Here is a 15,814-nt window from a genome sequence, read left to right as displayed (position 1 = left end):
ATGAGAATAAAAATTTCAGACCAGCCATTTAAATATTCTCCTCACTATTGCTACTGTAGCTATCAGACTAAGCTGAATTAATATTCAAAATATGAATTTAATACTCATTTTGAAAACATTTAGTTCATATCTTTTCCTGCAATAAATATTTTTTGAATTAAAGAATAACCATAATTTTATCTGATATTATGTAAATAATGGTTATATTTTGGTTTTAATAAATGTATTCAGCCATTAGTATATTTTCGCCAGGCAGTGTAACTCTAGGCATATTTATATTAGGCTATGCGAAAAAAGACTACAAGATGTTAAACCTTCATGTTTTTAATTTTTTTTAATTTAATTCTTTCATTCTGAAATTGATATATAATATGTATTTTGTCTATTGATTCACTGAAGATTTATTGTATTTATTTGTAACTTCTGCATCTATAAGTTTTTCAGCACCATGACTAGCACAGCTGAAGTCTATTTTCTTTTATAACAGTAGGGTTTATTATGTTATAGTTTAGCAGTATACTATATTTTTGTTTTGAATTTTGCTCACGCAAATTTTGATTGACTTGAGATAAAAAGTAAGAGAATATCACATTGAACTGATACTGAATATTTCTACTTCCAAGAATTTGTGTTTAAAAATGTTAGCTTATACCTGACATTGATAAGCGAGTGCAATTTTTCATCTTCGTTTTTTGTCTGCTTATCCGCTGCATAGTATAACAGTCAAGAAAATATCCACTGGAATTGTGAATTAAATTTTTTGTCTGATATAAGCAAGCATTTTGATAATTTATGTGAAAAATATCAGAAATATCAATTTGAACTTGTGATTTCCTGATGTGGTGGCTAATGAATGTAATTCACTGCTAAACACCTTGGGGAAAAAAAAAATTATGTGGATCAATAAATTTTGTAGATTATAGTTTACATCTTTCTCGGTTTTGTTTATATTTCTCTCGTTCTAATTTTTGTTAATTAAATCTGAACTGTTTGCACACAAGTAACTAAAACACATTCATATCGTAATAATTATTTAATGAAGTTTTATTGAAAACAAAAGTATTATGTAAAGAAAATTATTATATATAATTTTAGAATTTTTAACATATTTTTGCAGTTTATGTTAAGGGCTATATTACAGTTATGTTCAATATAAATTATAAGAATTTATTCATAAAAACAAAGAAGTGAAAAAATGGTAGTCATTGAAATACAGAGAAATTTTTGCTCATAAATTTAATTTGTTCCCAAATTCTGTTTATAAACCAGAAATATTTTTCCATAGGAATTAATGTAAACTGAATTAATCCTTTTGAGATGGCGGGCTTTGTTTAAAGCGTTCCTCAGGTTGGATGGGAGTCAGGAGGAATTGTCCCATAGGAATGGGGACTTTGCCTATCTAAGCCTAACTTTAGGGGGAGGGAATAGGTCCTGACATCATAATTTGAATATTCTTTTGGATTATTACTTAAGCTGTCATATATATTAAAATTAGCATTTAATAATAATTTTCCTTTATTTTACATGAAAATATATTAGGGAAAAAAATTGCTTACTTTGCGAGATAATTTTCAGAAGTGCTCTTCAAATTATTCCAAAGTTTTAATTGACAAAATACATTAATAAACTTTAGAATTAACAAAAAAATACAAGACAAACTTTTTACAAGAAGAAGTAATAAAATGTTTCATGGGAAGTGGAAGACAGGCTATCAGTGAGCTCTGATAAAATGTTTGTATCAGAATCACTAGAAATATCACTGTCGGGCTCTTTAGAAAATGGAACATCACTCTCATCCATGTCATTAATTGGCTCATTTACCATCCTTTTTCTGATAAATAATGCATGCTCTTCATAATAAACTGAAGTCGCAGCCTTCCAAAATAAAAATTTCATCCAAAATATAAGAGATAAAAACAATGTAAGGTGTAACAGAACCTTACATAGTAACCCTAAAACAGTAGCACAAAAAAAAAAAAAAAAAAAAAAAAAAAAAGATTTGAAGGGATGTAAGAAACGCAAATGTTTATATCACATGCGAGTTAAAGAGCCAAGCCCTCTTTGTTTACATTATGCTTTTCTTCCTTTCCTGCAACAGTTGACGTCAACTTTACACAAAATGTAATCAAACTAAAGGTCAGGATCCTAAAATTATGTTACTTTCAAAACTAATGTAATGGATACAGAATGCCATCTAGTGGTCTTATATATGCATCACCGGTCCCTTACGCTCATTCTCCAGTGATGCATGGGTGGGATGCCCAGTTTGAGAGACTTTCGTAGGGAACGCATAGACGGAATGTTCATCTGGAAGGAGTTATACATTCTTGAACAATGTAGGATTGCTTATCTAAATTTTGAAATAGTACTTTATGCACAAGTTTATAATAAAAAATTCATAGAAATCATTAATTATAAGACACACGCACTAGAAAAGATAAACATTATTGTATTAAATGGATAAAATAACAAAACTTTAATACTTATACAAAAATGTAAGTGAATGGTGTAAGTGGAAAGGGAAGAAATGTTACTGTTTGAATAAAGACTTTCTTTCCATAAAAGTAACAAGTAATCCTCTTTTGGGAGCATCTTCTTATCTTTGTCTCTTAGCATCATTCACCTCTGCTTGAGACTCAGTGGTCTTCCATTTCTCTCAAAATTTGCCTTATGTGATTTGTTGTTTCTGCATTTTAAAAATATTTCTCATGTGAGCTGTGGCATTGTCATTGAAAATCTTTATGCTGTAGTTTGCTGCTGATTTATCTAGGCAATATCATTACCTGAGACATTGCACTAACTTTCTAAATCAAAGAATTAGGTTCATCTTCTGTTCCTGTGAAGTCACTCCCTCCTCGATCCCTTTTTGTTGCTCTTCTAGAGATGTTCCTATTCTTTCTTCTTGATCTTATTTTTATGGTCTTCCAACAACTCCCTGATGTCTTTATTGTTAACTTCAAAACCCATGGTTTTACCTATAGGCACAGTATTATAGATAACAAGAAAAAGCCCTGTGTGTTGAAGACCTCGAAGTCTGCTTACAGCACAGTCTGGCCATAATTCTGTGCAGTATTAAATCATGGTATACTGTAAGGCAGGCTTTTTGATAGGGAGAGTTCAGCAATGAAAGATAATAAAATGATGTTTAGAAATTTATTATTATTTAGAAATCCCTAAATATTAATTCTGCATCAAAGATTGCTTGAAAACACACTTTGTATTTTGAAATAAGGAAGTAATTAATTTAAAATTCAGCATTGCAGCACAAATACAAAAATTTTAAACAACATTCAAACATACAGATAATTTCAAGGTGTTCCTAATATTGTTAATGAATCTTAAGCATCATGCAGTAATCAAGTAATTAACATTTTAGGGACATCTAAAAATAATGCTTTAATATTTTCCATTGCTTAATTCATATTAACAGCTAGTAGCATACAGGATGGTGAATTCTAAAAGAAATTATGTCTAGATTGTTTAGCAAGCAGAGATTTTGATCTCTTGGAGAAGTTGCTGAAGGGCTGTAAGAATGAGCTCAACGAGAAAGAATGGAACACCTCCAGAAATGCAATAAAAAGTGATTGAAGAGAAAATGACTTCAGAAGAAAGGCAAGAAAGAGATGAGCCTAGTTCATTGATCTGCAGAATAATATGTTGGTGTGAAATTTTGTTCTATAAAACCTCACCCTTATGAAACAAAAGCAAATTAGAGGAAAACACTTTAAAAACATTTTAAATTGTATACAACAAAAATTACGTCACTCACATTCTGGATGGAACAGAAGTCCTTTTCATCTCCAGTAAAGTTAAGTGATGCAAAGAAATAAAAGAGGATGTTTCAGAATAACAGTTTCTTGATATTTTTATGGAGGGGGAACTTCTCATCTCAAATAACTCAATAACAATTCTCTCTTTTCTTTATGTCTTCTACCCTCCTTCATATGGGTACAGAAGAATTGAATTAAGTTTTAGCATATATTATCTGTTTAATATTGTGTTTATCTTTTGTCTTAAATTTAATTATTACTATTAATTTTGTGCTATGAATTGTGTGTATTGTAAATTTTAAACAATTGTATGTAATCCATTCTACATTAATTCTTTGTGGAAAATCGTTTTGATTTATGAACATTTTGGTTGAAGAATGACCTTCAAGAATTAATTAAAAATTCATTCAACATATATTAGTTAGTATTTTTTCAATTCATTTTTCTGAATGAAAAATTTATAAGTTACTTTGAACTCTTATGTAAAATTACCCCCTAATTTGAGCAGTAAAAATATGCTAAAAATTCTCAGCTTATACCCAGAAGTATATGGTAGTTATATTTAAAAAAAGTATAATAGTTTTTTGTTCCATAAATCTTGATTAAATAACTCAAGCTACAATTGTGTTTTTGATAGTTATTTGTGTGCAGACAATCCATATTGTGTAAATTATTAGAATTGAGGAAATGTAAACAAAACTCATTATATAAACTAAAATCTACGAAACTCACTAATCTGCAGAAGTCTTTGCCCCAAGATGTGTGACATAATATTTCACATTCCAATTATAATAACATATATGTGTAATAAACACATAAACATATATGTATAACATTTTATACTTAATTTATCAATAGCAATCCAAATACTAAATAAATTACAAAATACCCATAATAATAAATATTGTGGAAAAAAATTAACACTAGTCTTGGGATGATGTGTACTTTTACTGAAGTAAAAAATGTAGCTATTGTTTTGTTTTAATAATTAATATTGTCCTTGTAACATTAGAAATTACTGTGATAGCAATGTCTAGCTCTTTTTACATTTTCTGCGTGTGTTTCTATGGATATGAATGGTATGCATAACAAAAATATATTCATTATTTCAGATTCAATGGAAGTAAAACCTGTAACTACTAGAAAATTGCGTCGGAGACCTAATGATCCTTTACCAATGCCTGAGAAAAGGCGTAAAACTCTTCCTAATATCCTTTTGTAATTTACTAGCAGCTTCGCTGCCAGCCTTCGTCTGGCTTTTAAATGTATCGGGAAAATGGCTGAAGGAAACACCAAACGTTAAATTTAAAAATTGCGTAGAATTTTACTTTGCAGAACAACTTCATAAAAAAAAAGTTATTACGTATAACAAAATTACAATGAAATAAGCAATATCCCTTAATACAAATATTAATTATCCTAATAAATAAATTAACCAACTTCCCTTTTCAAAATCTTAAGGACTCAAATGGTATAAAGGAGGTTAAGAACTTTGTTTCCTAAAAAAAAAAATCACTCAAAACTTTTCAATATCTTAAAAACAGTGAAAGAAGCAATAAATAACATAAAAGAATACAAAAAACAAAAAATTCTGAAAAGCAAAGTATAATTAATGGTATTTTATCTTATATTTTCAAGAGAAAAAAATTACATTGAAATAAGCTATATCCCTTAATACAAATATTAATTATCCTAATAAAAAAATTAACCGACTTTCCGTTGAAGAAAAAAAAATCATGCAAAACTTTTCAATATCTTACAAACAGTGAAATAAGCAAAAAATAACATGAAACTCAAAAGAACAAAAAATTTTCACGCAGAATTTTACTCTGCAGAACAACTTCAAAAAAAATCAATCAAAATGTATTATATATATAAAAAAATGACAATGAAATATGCCGATCTCTTAAAAGCAGTGACATAAGAAATACAATGAAAAATTGTTACCAAACCCATGTTTCTAAAAGAATGAAACTATTCAAAATGATGCGATTTCATCAAAAATCTATCAACAACAATAAGAAAGGAAAATTGTTGCCAAAATCACATTTTTAAAGATGTGAGAAGTGTACTCTGAAGCTTCATTTTAAAAAAAATTTAAAAATACAAAATATTATCATTTTTCCAAAATTCTTTTTGTAAAAGCAGTCGCAAGAATGAAAGTTTAACGTATCCAAAAATCAAAGAAAAATAACTGTACATTTTTAAACATAAACTTTTTTAGAAAAAATCCCATTGAAAAGGTGTTAAGCTCACTTTATTAAATAAATTCGTATTTAATCGATTTATTGAAACACAAAATTTATTTTAAGTTTGTAAAATAGCTAAATGCCTACATTTCATGACGATGTGAAAATGGAGTGCGTAGAGTAAAATCTCGCTTTCCTATAGCCTATTATATCTCAAAATGATGCGATTTCGTCACAAAACATAAAATAAAAAAAAATCGAATTTCGAAAAAATCGCTTCGAGGTGCACTGGCTTTTGTCTAGATGCACCTGTGTACCAAATTTCATAGCCGTGGTCTATTAGCTTACGCGCAGCGCGAACAAAAGACACACACACACAGACAGACTCTTTGTTTTATTATATGTAGAGATTGTTGTAGAGTGAACCATTTCTAATAGAAACGCCTGTGATTCGAGACAATTTTGGTCTTCTCTGAAGCTGATAATGTTACAGAAGCTGAGTGTCAATAATTACAATTATTGATTTGCGTAATAGATTTATTTACTGAAAGCTTTTGATGTTTGTTAAAGAAAAATACTGAAACTCAGTTTCAGTATATGGTTTTTTAATGGTGTATTAATAAAATTACAATTTAATTATTAAAAAAATGTAGTAAAACAAAAAAAATCTTGGAAATAACTTATTTTGGTTTTGATTTTTTTCAAATATTTTAAGTGAATAATATTTTGAAGCATAGAAAACAGATTTTATATGTAACTAGCACATTGTGGCCAAAGCAAAATTTAGAAGTTCTATGTTCATCTGAAAAGAAAATGTATAAAAATATTTCAATATGAAATGTTTCATCTTAGGTTGATTGACAATTTTCGGCCATATGCTGTCGTACAGACCCTTTGTGTCTATGATGCTACTGTGTGTTCTGCTGCTTAATTCTGAATCCTTGATCATCATGAGGAAAAGAAATTACATATGTCATTGGTTCCAAGTTAGGATTTAAAGTAGTCATATTAATGAGATTACAAAAACAACAAAAATTATTTATTTATCCTTGAGAAATAATCACATTAATTTTTAAAAATATGAAATGTATTAATTTTCTTGAATTTTTTTCCTTTTCTTTTAAAAAAAGGTTCTACTTCTTTTAAAGGGATATATTAAATATCTATTCGCAGCTCGTTGGAAATGTAGAAATTTCAGAATCTAATATGCAGCTATAAATGTTCTGAAGTTTGGCCACCTCTGTTATGTTTTTATTCTTTATTATTATTATTATTATTATCTAAAAAATACTGTTTTGTTTAAGAATGCATTTAAGTTGTTATGGTTTTTCTTTAACTTATATTACCTCAGCTAAATTTTCTTTTGGATGACAATGAAATTCTTGAAGATTTGAGAGTTCTTAACAAGGTATGAAACAAAATATGATCATCATTTTTTTAAAGAAAAAAAAAAGTGTTATGTAGAATTAATTGTTAGCTATCTAGCCTTCTGAATCTGCTATGTTGGAAATATATTTTAAATGCCAAATCAATAAGCAAATTATCAACATAATCAACCTAATATCATTTACCCCAAATTCCCTGACTTGGTTACATATATTACTGTAAGTTTCTGTCCCTGTAATAACTATAAGCTAGAAATATACTGAAGTTCATTTCTTAATAGAGTTTAAAAAAAAAAAAAAAAAAGTCATTACTCATTCTTATAATAGTAGGACTGAGCTTTTGCTCCTTCTACATATCTCCTTTCCCCTTTTTTATGTAAAAGATTGATAATCTGGCAAGTTCATGATTTTCATTAAGCTGGATAATCAAACATAAACAGACATTGAAGCAAAAACAACTTTGTGAATCTAATTTAACCTATTATCAAAATTCAAAACATTAAAGAAAACTCTCATAGAATAACTCTGTTACTGCATTTGACTCAAAAAGTACTAAAAGATAAACTACAGAATATGCATAATTTATTATTCTTAATCAGTCTGTAGTTTGGAATCTACTATATTGCTGTTGCACAAAGATCATTGTTTCTCAACTGATGTGTGGTTATTGCACTCTGTAAATTTGCTGACTATGTTTAATGTTTTGGCAGCATTATACCAAGCAATAACAGTTACCTATCCTTCTTCCTTGCCGTTTTCCACATTTGACACTAACTATGATTGACTTACCCTTGGTATTCTTAAGCAATTGAATAAATTTCATCTTCAGAAGGTGTGATAAGAGAATTTTTTGAAAGGATACTGTGGATTAAGTTCAGCATTTTGTAATGGTTAATCATAAGACTGTCAATATTTTTGTTTTCTTCACGAGAGTTTTGTTGTGTAGTATTCAACTAAAATAATGTAAGTCCCAAAGCAAAGGATTAATGCTTCTAATTATTTCTGCATATGGTTATTGCATCTTTTGGTAGTATTTATGGTAGATATATTCTTGATGAACTTTTGAGTACCAGAAAATTGGACTTTACTCATAATTAAAACCAAAATTAAATTAGAATTACATGACTGGACTGAGTCTGAAATATAAAACATTTACTGCAATCATCGGCACTTTTTTATGGACATAAAGTTTTTTAGCGCAGTGGGTGATTGGTTAACGAACATAATCCGTTCCAAGATTATGTCGGGCCCACCAGCGGCCGAGCGGTAAAGTCGCTGAACACTGGTAGTTCGGTCCGAGGTTCGAATCCCGCGAACAGGCTGGCTGCATGGGTGTTTTCGTGGTTTTCCCCATGTGTAACGTGTATACGAGCCAGTTTCCCTTAGAAAGTCCTCCACGAAGGCATCCCTCCCCTTAGGCAGATAGCCTTAGTGTGCTTTGCCTTAATTAAATACACCATACCACCAAGATTATGTCCGCTATCTGAATTTTTCGTTAACCGATCACTGATTTACCATATATGTTAATGGGAATTCGATTAATTTTTAAAAATGTCATGTAGAAGTATAATTTCTTAGTAAGTTTATTTATTACAAATATAATACATACATATAGTCTTACTTATTAATCAATCCTTTTCCTTTCTTTGGGCGTTAAAGAACATGTCCTTGTTTTTCTCTCTCTCCTTCAGAACTTTCAGGAAATGATTGATAGCAATGTCGTTGTAGAGATCAGCAACCCTATTGACATCAGCTTGGTTTGGGTGCCATTTTAAGCCTGTTGCTCTGACATCCTCCCACTTCTTAAAAGATCTTTAATGGCAGGTGTTGTCATTGCTCCTCTTTCATCTTCCTCTTTTTCAGAAGGAAACACATTTTGCTGAGTTTCTTGGTGTTCTTCATTCAAGATTTCTTGGAGTTCTTCTGCCGTCAAGTCACCTTCATGTTCCATTATGAGCTCTTCAATGTCATCCTCGTTCACCTCCAATTCCAGATCTCTCGCAGTTGTTACAATTTCATCCATAATTTCAGGGGTGTCACCCTGATCACCTCCATCTCCTTCAATGAGGGATGGACACAGCTTTTGCCAGGCAGAAACCAACTATCGTTGAGTGATTTCTTACCACGCCTTTTCAATAAGACAAATAGCTTCGAGAATGTCACATTTTTCTATCCAAAGTGTTTTTAAAGTCATTTTTGAGGAAAATTGGCATGCTTCAAAACATCGCCCAACAGCGCACGAGTGTACAATTTCTTGAAACCTGCAATAACCTCTTGATCCATTGGCTAAATCAGTGAAGTCATATTTGGAGGTAAAAACTGTACTGTCAGTCAGGGAAAGTCTATCAGCAAATTATCTTCAAAGTCCTGTGGTTGCTCTGATGTGTTGACCAATAGCAGCAATGCTTTCAATGGCAAGTCATTGGTATCAAGGTAGTCCTTGATGCTTGGGGCACAAATTTCATATAGCCACTCTCCAAACTCTCTCTCTGCGTGACCCATGCCCTCTGATTTGATCTCCACATCACTGGCAGTTTTCTCTTGATTATGGATTTTTTTTTTAATGCTCTAGGATTCTCAGAGTAATAAAGAAGACGTGGTTTAAGCTTCATATCACCACTAGCATTAGCTCCCAAAAGTAACGTCAATCGGTCTTTCATGAGTTTATGCCCAGGAACACTTTTTTCATCTTTCGTGATGTAGGTATAATTTGACATGCACTTCCAAAATAAACCACTTTCATCACAATTAAATATTTGTTGTGGACAATACCCTTCTTTTTCAATGAATTCTTGAAATTTGAGACAGAACCTCTCAGCTTCTTCTTTATCTGCACTAGCAGACTCACCATACATGACCACATGTTTAATGCCAGATCTCCTTTTAAACTTTGCAAACCAGCCAGTGGTAGCTTTGAATTCTGGATTTTTTGTTCTTTCAATTTCTCAATCCTTCTCTTGAAAGATGGCCATACTAGTTACATCTCTTTTCATCTCCCGTTCATTTATCCAAAATAAAAGCAAACTCTCCATTTTTTTTTTTTTTTTTTTTTTTTTTTTTTTCCTCGTTCATGGCACTTTTTTGCTTCTCAGATGTAATTTTCGTTACTCCTTTAGCGACTTGAGTCTTCTTGATGATATCTTTCTTAGCTAGGATTGTGCCTACTGTAGACCTGTTCAAGCCGTACTGCCTAGCAACATCAGTCGTCCACTCTCTACTTTAGTTATAATCTCTTGCTTGGTTTTTATGGTGAACGCACAGTTTTTGACATTCCACTCTTTTTAGGTCCCATAATATTGTCAAATTTTCAGGTTTTTTTTATAAGGCGTTTAGAGAAGCACATACGAAAATCACGAGGACAGAAACGTCCTCGTGATTGATGTGGCTGAACTATGGTACACAATTGACAAAGTGTAGTCGCACACTACCGTACGCATTGTACGGTGCTGCCTCACTGCTACATAGTATGAATGATGATGTGTCAGCGCACGCACACATCCATTTTCAGGACGAATTGAGGACTCGTGTCGGGTGTTCCGAGAGCCGAGAGGCTTTCGTTAGAATTAGTTTTTGTTCGTTATCCAAATATTGTTCATTGTCCGAACACAAAAATCTTTCCTAAAGTGTTCACTGTCCAAACTTTTCGTTAACCGATCACCTACCTTGCTGGTAGGCATTTCCAAGGTTCAACATTAGCTTTTCAGTATTTCATTATGTAGTTTTATAGAAATAAGTTCAGCTTATAACGTTTATTTCCATAAAAGCGGGGAATAAAGGTCCTTAAAAAAAAAGATATATAAGTTTTTAAAAATGCTTCATTATTTCATCCCATCTTTTGAACAAATTCAAAGAGGTGAACCATGATCAGAATTATTTATTGAAGATACTTATTTCAAATATTTAAATCATTAATAAAATATATGCAATGTATGGATAGGTAATTTTAATCAAATTTCATTGCTGAAATTGGCAGTACTTGCATATTTAAATTTAAAATCATGCGACACAGCTTGCATTGCTTATAATTCAAGAAGGAATTGTTTTATTTTAGTAGTAAAGTTTTTTTTTTTTTTTTTTTTTTTTTTTAAGGTTTTACTAGTTACATGAAAATCTAAAAATCATCTGACAAAGCTTTTTAAATGTGTGTTTAAGGGTCAAAATATAAAATATACAAATTTGAAAATTATTATGCCCACAGCTCTTTTTACCTGCAATTTTTTCTTCAGATATAGTGCCTTAACAGTTTAAGCATGTTTGAAGGTATATTTATACTTGCTTTCAGGGCCGTAGCTAGAGGGGGGCAAGGGGTAATATTTGTTTCTGGTCGCAGCTGCCAGTGGATGCCAAAGTCATGTTAAGAATTTTTAGAATGAAATGTTTTTCACTTTTGCCTAACAGGAGAGGGGCACGAGATCTTCTGTTGTTCCCGGGCGCTGAAAGCCGTAGTTGCAGCTCTGCTCGCTTAAGGTTCAAATACCTTTAAATAGATAACAAAATTCAAAATTTTTTAATGCTTGTGTATTAAGATTTTATATTTTACAAGTATATTAAACTCTTAAAAATTCACTGCAGAACCACTCTAGAACTAAACTCTTTGCTTAGGTAGGGTAAAAGATATGTTCTTTGCCATTTAAAGAGAAAAGTGGTTTGTTTAAATTTCATTTTAGCATATGATGTGGCTGAAGGTTTTATTTCGACTTCCTGCTATAAAATGTAGTGTGTCGCAATTACTCTTTCTTAGACAGAGAAGACATCACTTCTACTTTATATCCTTTGTTCAAGCAACTCTATCAAGTTTGGTTGTTTGTCATTTTGAACCTTGATTACAAGAAAACTTCCTCTCCCCCCTTTGCCTGTGGAATAGTGTCATTTTTGTTGATCGCTGATAAAGAGCTATCAGATATAATGAATGTTAAATGAAATAATTTTCTTCAGAGTATAAAAGAGGCATAAAAAAACAAAAGAAGAAAGGAGAAAACTGATGGAGGGGGAAAGCCTTCTTTTGTACAAAATAGAATTACATTGTGCTGAAGCATTTTAAAGGAACTTTATTTTTATTTTCTTTTTGAAAGTATATATAAATATGAATGCCAATTCTTAATTTAATACTTCTCTTTTGTACTAAAATATTTCATAGTTTAGATGCTTTTTTTTTATTTAAAATGGGATTAAGAAAACATAAGAAAGTTTTACATGAAATGAAAATTTTGATTAATTATGTAAATACTATAAAGTACAAAGATTGGAAAACACTAAGACTTCAGCAATTCCGGATTTTGAAAATTTCCAGATTTTAGATCATTCATTTAAATCTTATCAGATGACATGTAGAAATTATAAAATTAAAAATAGGAAATAGTTATTCTATGACCTTGAAGAAATCAAAATATGCAAAAAGAAAAGAAACCTCAATATTTATTTTTTAGTTTTATTAAACATTTTCAACTATAAGTTTCTTAAGCTACTTTGTTTCTTGTGCTAATGCTTTCTCTTTAACACGTTGACTGCCGTGTGGGTCACCAGTGGCCGGCACTCGACTTGGCTACAGCGCCGTGGGGGTGACCGGCAATGCGACCAACAGTAAAAATGTATAAATAGGGTAAATATTGATACAGATAAATTTTTAAATAATAACCATTGTTACTATAATGTTTTGATAAAAAAATTAAAATAATAAATCACAAAAAGGGTCTGCAGCCCTCCGGGGTGAGCGGTGACCCCCACCAGGAAAAATGCATTAAACACGATTACATAGCTCATCTTATCTTCTGTAGATAATATTTCAACATAGTATGCATCGAATAATAAAAAATTCATGTTGCTGCCATGGGCGAACCACGTAAAATGTGTGTGGCATTCAACGTGTTAAAATAAACAGACATCATTTCTTGTTCAGTTACAAAAGTCCATTGTTCAAGTCCTGTAACTGCCATGTTGAAAATTCCTGCTAAACTGTCAATTGAAATCTCTTTCCCCCTCAAAAACCTCTGTATCATTTTATTCACTATTGGTAGCAATATTTCTGGATTTAAAACCATACTACAGATTTCATCATCTTTGAGCTGATTGATGATTGAGGCATTGTCATCACATTGAAAGACTTGTTATATCATCATTATATTTATTATCATTTCTTCACAAATTCTATTTATTGAAAATTTTTACCTTTTGTTTCTGATATCTGAAAACCTTCAAATTTGTGGCTATCATCATCATTACCAATGGCAAAATTTGATAACTGGCCATACATTATGATAAAAATTTTTGAAAATATTTGCAGACAGATCCTCTCATGACCTTGAAATGCTTCACACAACATATTTTTGTATTAAAATATTTCAAAAATTGAATAATCTTGCCACTTTTGAGAATTTTAGCAAAAATTTCAAAAGAGCTATTTTATATCTACATTTCAGCTCATGCAGTACTTTGATATCCACCCATTGGCTAAATGATAAATATTCAATTTAGAGGAAACAATAAAATGAGACCAAGCAGTTGTCTATAATCAGGACAGTTTTTCCATCGTCTAAGTAAACTATCTGATTTTAACTGTTGCCAAGCTTTTGATGTGAAAACTATTCGTTTGTGAATGTTTGTGTCATCTATGTTCTTTTATTTGAACAGTAGATGATAGGGGAAAATCTTTATTTCTTTAAATGGAAGTCGTGTATTTTCCGATTATAAAAAGTTTACATGTGTGCATTCCTTGCAGCATTTCCACATGCAAATATTGTTAGTCTGGAATCCTTCCAGTTGATGCCTTTTCTGCCGAAGTCACCAAGTGTTTCAGAGCTTATATTGCCAGAAGAGATCATTTTCATTAGCATTATAAATTTGTTTAGTAATCTATTTTTGCTATTAATGTATTCAATGAATTCATCTGCAAATTGTTCAGCAACTTCAATATTAGCTGAAGGTTTTTAACTATCTTATATCATAGTGATTTAAAATTTGGTTAACTAACCTGTAAAATTTGTGCATTAAGTTTTTTCCCCATAAAATATTTTGGCTTGAGCCATTAGCATCGAACCTGTTGATGCCAAGTCCTTCACTTTGATGCTGCCATTATCCTCTCTGTCATGATTGTCACTTATAGCATGATGAATGATTTTTCTGTTATTCAGTGCGAGTAAAATGTCAGAATCAACATTTTTTTTTTCTTTTATGTCGTGTACTTTTGAATTTCCAATGCCATACTCTTTGTATAATTTTGAGACATATGTGATTTCATCTATTTTTTGGAGCATCTTCACTTTTCTATTTGACTGACATCAAAACATGCTTCCACTTTGCAGATTTGCTGCAGCTGCTATTAAGTTTCTAAAATTAGAAACTCTTTTCAACATAATTGAAAATTCATCCTTTAATTTTGATAGGATAGCTGTAATGATAATAACCTGCAAACAATAATAAGTTAGATTAAATTAGAAGAAACATAGTTATGCTATGTTAGCTGAAGTTTGTGGGAGTCTAATTATTTCTTCTTTCCCCACTGCCATTCCAATAAAGGAAAATTTTTTATGAACAGCATCCAACTCCAAACAAATATCTCTTGAGGCTTTGCTTATTTTTTAGGTCAGACAGAATTGTACGCCATCTCATACATGCACACTCACAAACTACTTAAGGGCTGAATGTATGGTGATGGCCAACTTTGAATACACTGTAAATAAATGAATTATCATTGGCTACAGTGTGATTTCTTAGCTAGGAGGTGTTTGAAAGTGACATGCAAAGATTTCATCTAGGCAGGAGAAAAATTGCTTTTATAGTGCACCTGCTTTTTGAGTGTTTTCTCCAATCCTAAACTTTGTAGCAAAGGGGAAAAAAAAATGTTTATTGTCCAAAGGTTTGAATATTAAATCATTCCAGATATTGGACTTTCAGAATTTTTACTGTATTTGTATAAAATGACTAAGTATTGTGTTTCTGACATAAGAGCCTCAGAATTTTTATTAAATTTAAAATCATATGAAAATTTTAACTCCCTTCCTTTTTAATGTTTCAATTAAAATTGTATGTATGCAATACTGTTAAAATAGTACATTATTATGTATACTTACATATTTTAACTTATAAATATGTTTTTATATTTCTCTAATTATATTAGGAAAATAATGAGCATTTACAGGATTTGAAGGTAATTATATCTTTAAGTTATGATTTTTCAAAATTATAATTTTCCTGCTTGTGTACATAATTTCTGATTTGGGGTTTTAAGAAATTTTCATCAGTTGTATAAAGTGATCAACTTTTTATGCTTCTCACACAGAAGTGTTTTTAAACATTTAGTGTTATATTAGGAAAAATAGCTGATTTGGGATCTCAAATAAGGAGCAAAATTTTCAATTATGTTATATTTTTTTAAATTTGTTATAAAAATTATGATTTCTTTATTTCTAATGTTGCATGATGTGGTACATATTGTAATTTATGTTGGAGCTATTTTATTTTTACTTTGTTTACA

General features: G+C 30.7%; 1 protein-coding gene across 1 annotated transcript in view; it reads left to right on the top strand.

The window, feature by feature from the left end:
• Positions 1-15,814, top strand: part of LOC118198309 (sin3 histone deacetylase corepressor complex component SDS3) — a 94,386-nt gene that overhangs the window by 44,644 nt on the left and 33,928 nt on the right. The window contains exons 6-7 of the mRNA XM_085815073.1: positions 4,883-4,978; positions 7,306-7,367. Coding sequence (XP_085671199.1) covers positions 4,883-4,978; positions 7,306-7,367 — 158 coding nt within the window. The remainder of the gene's footprint in view (positions 1-4,882; positions 4,979-7,305; positions 7,368-15,814) is intronic.

The sequence above is a fragment of the Stegodyphus dumicola genome, chromosome 1 (assembly GCF_044657685.1).
Source record: "Stegodyphus dumicola isolate Sdum_Otavi_A_Nest chromosome 1, ASM4465768v1".
Taxonomy (NCBI): Eukaryota; Metazoa; Arthropoda; class Arachnida; order Araneae; family Eresidae; genus Stegodyphus; species Stegodyphus dumicola.
This window is presented reverse-complemented; position numbering and strand designations above follow the sequence as displayed.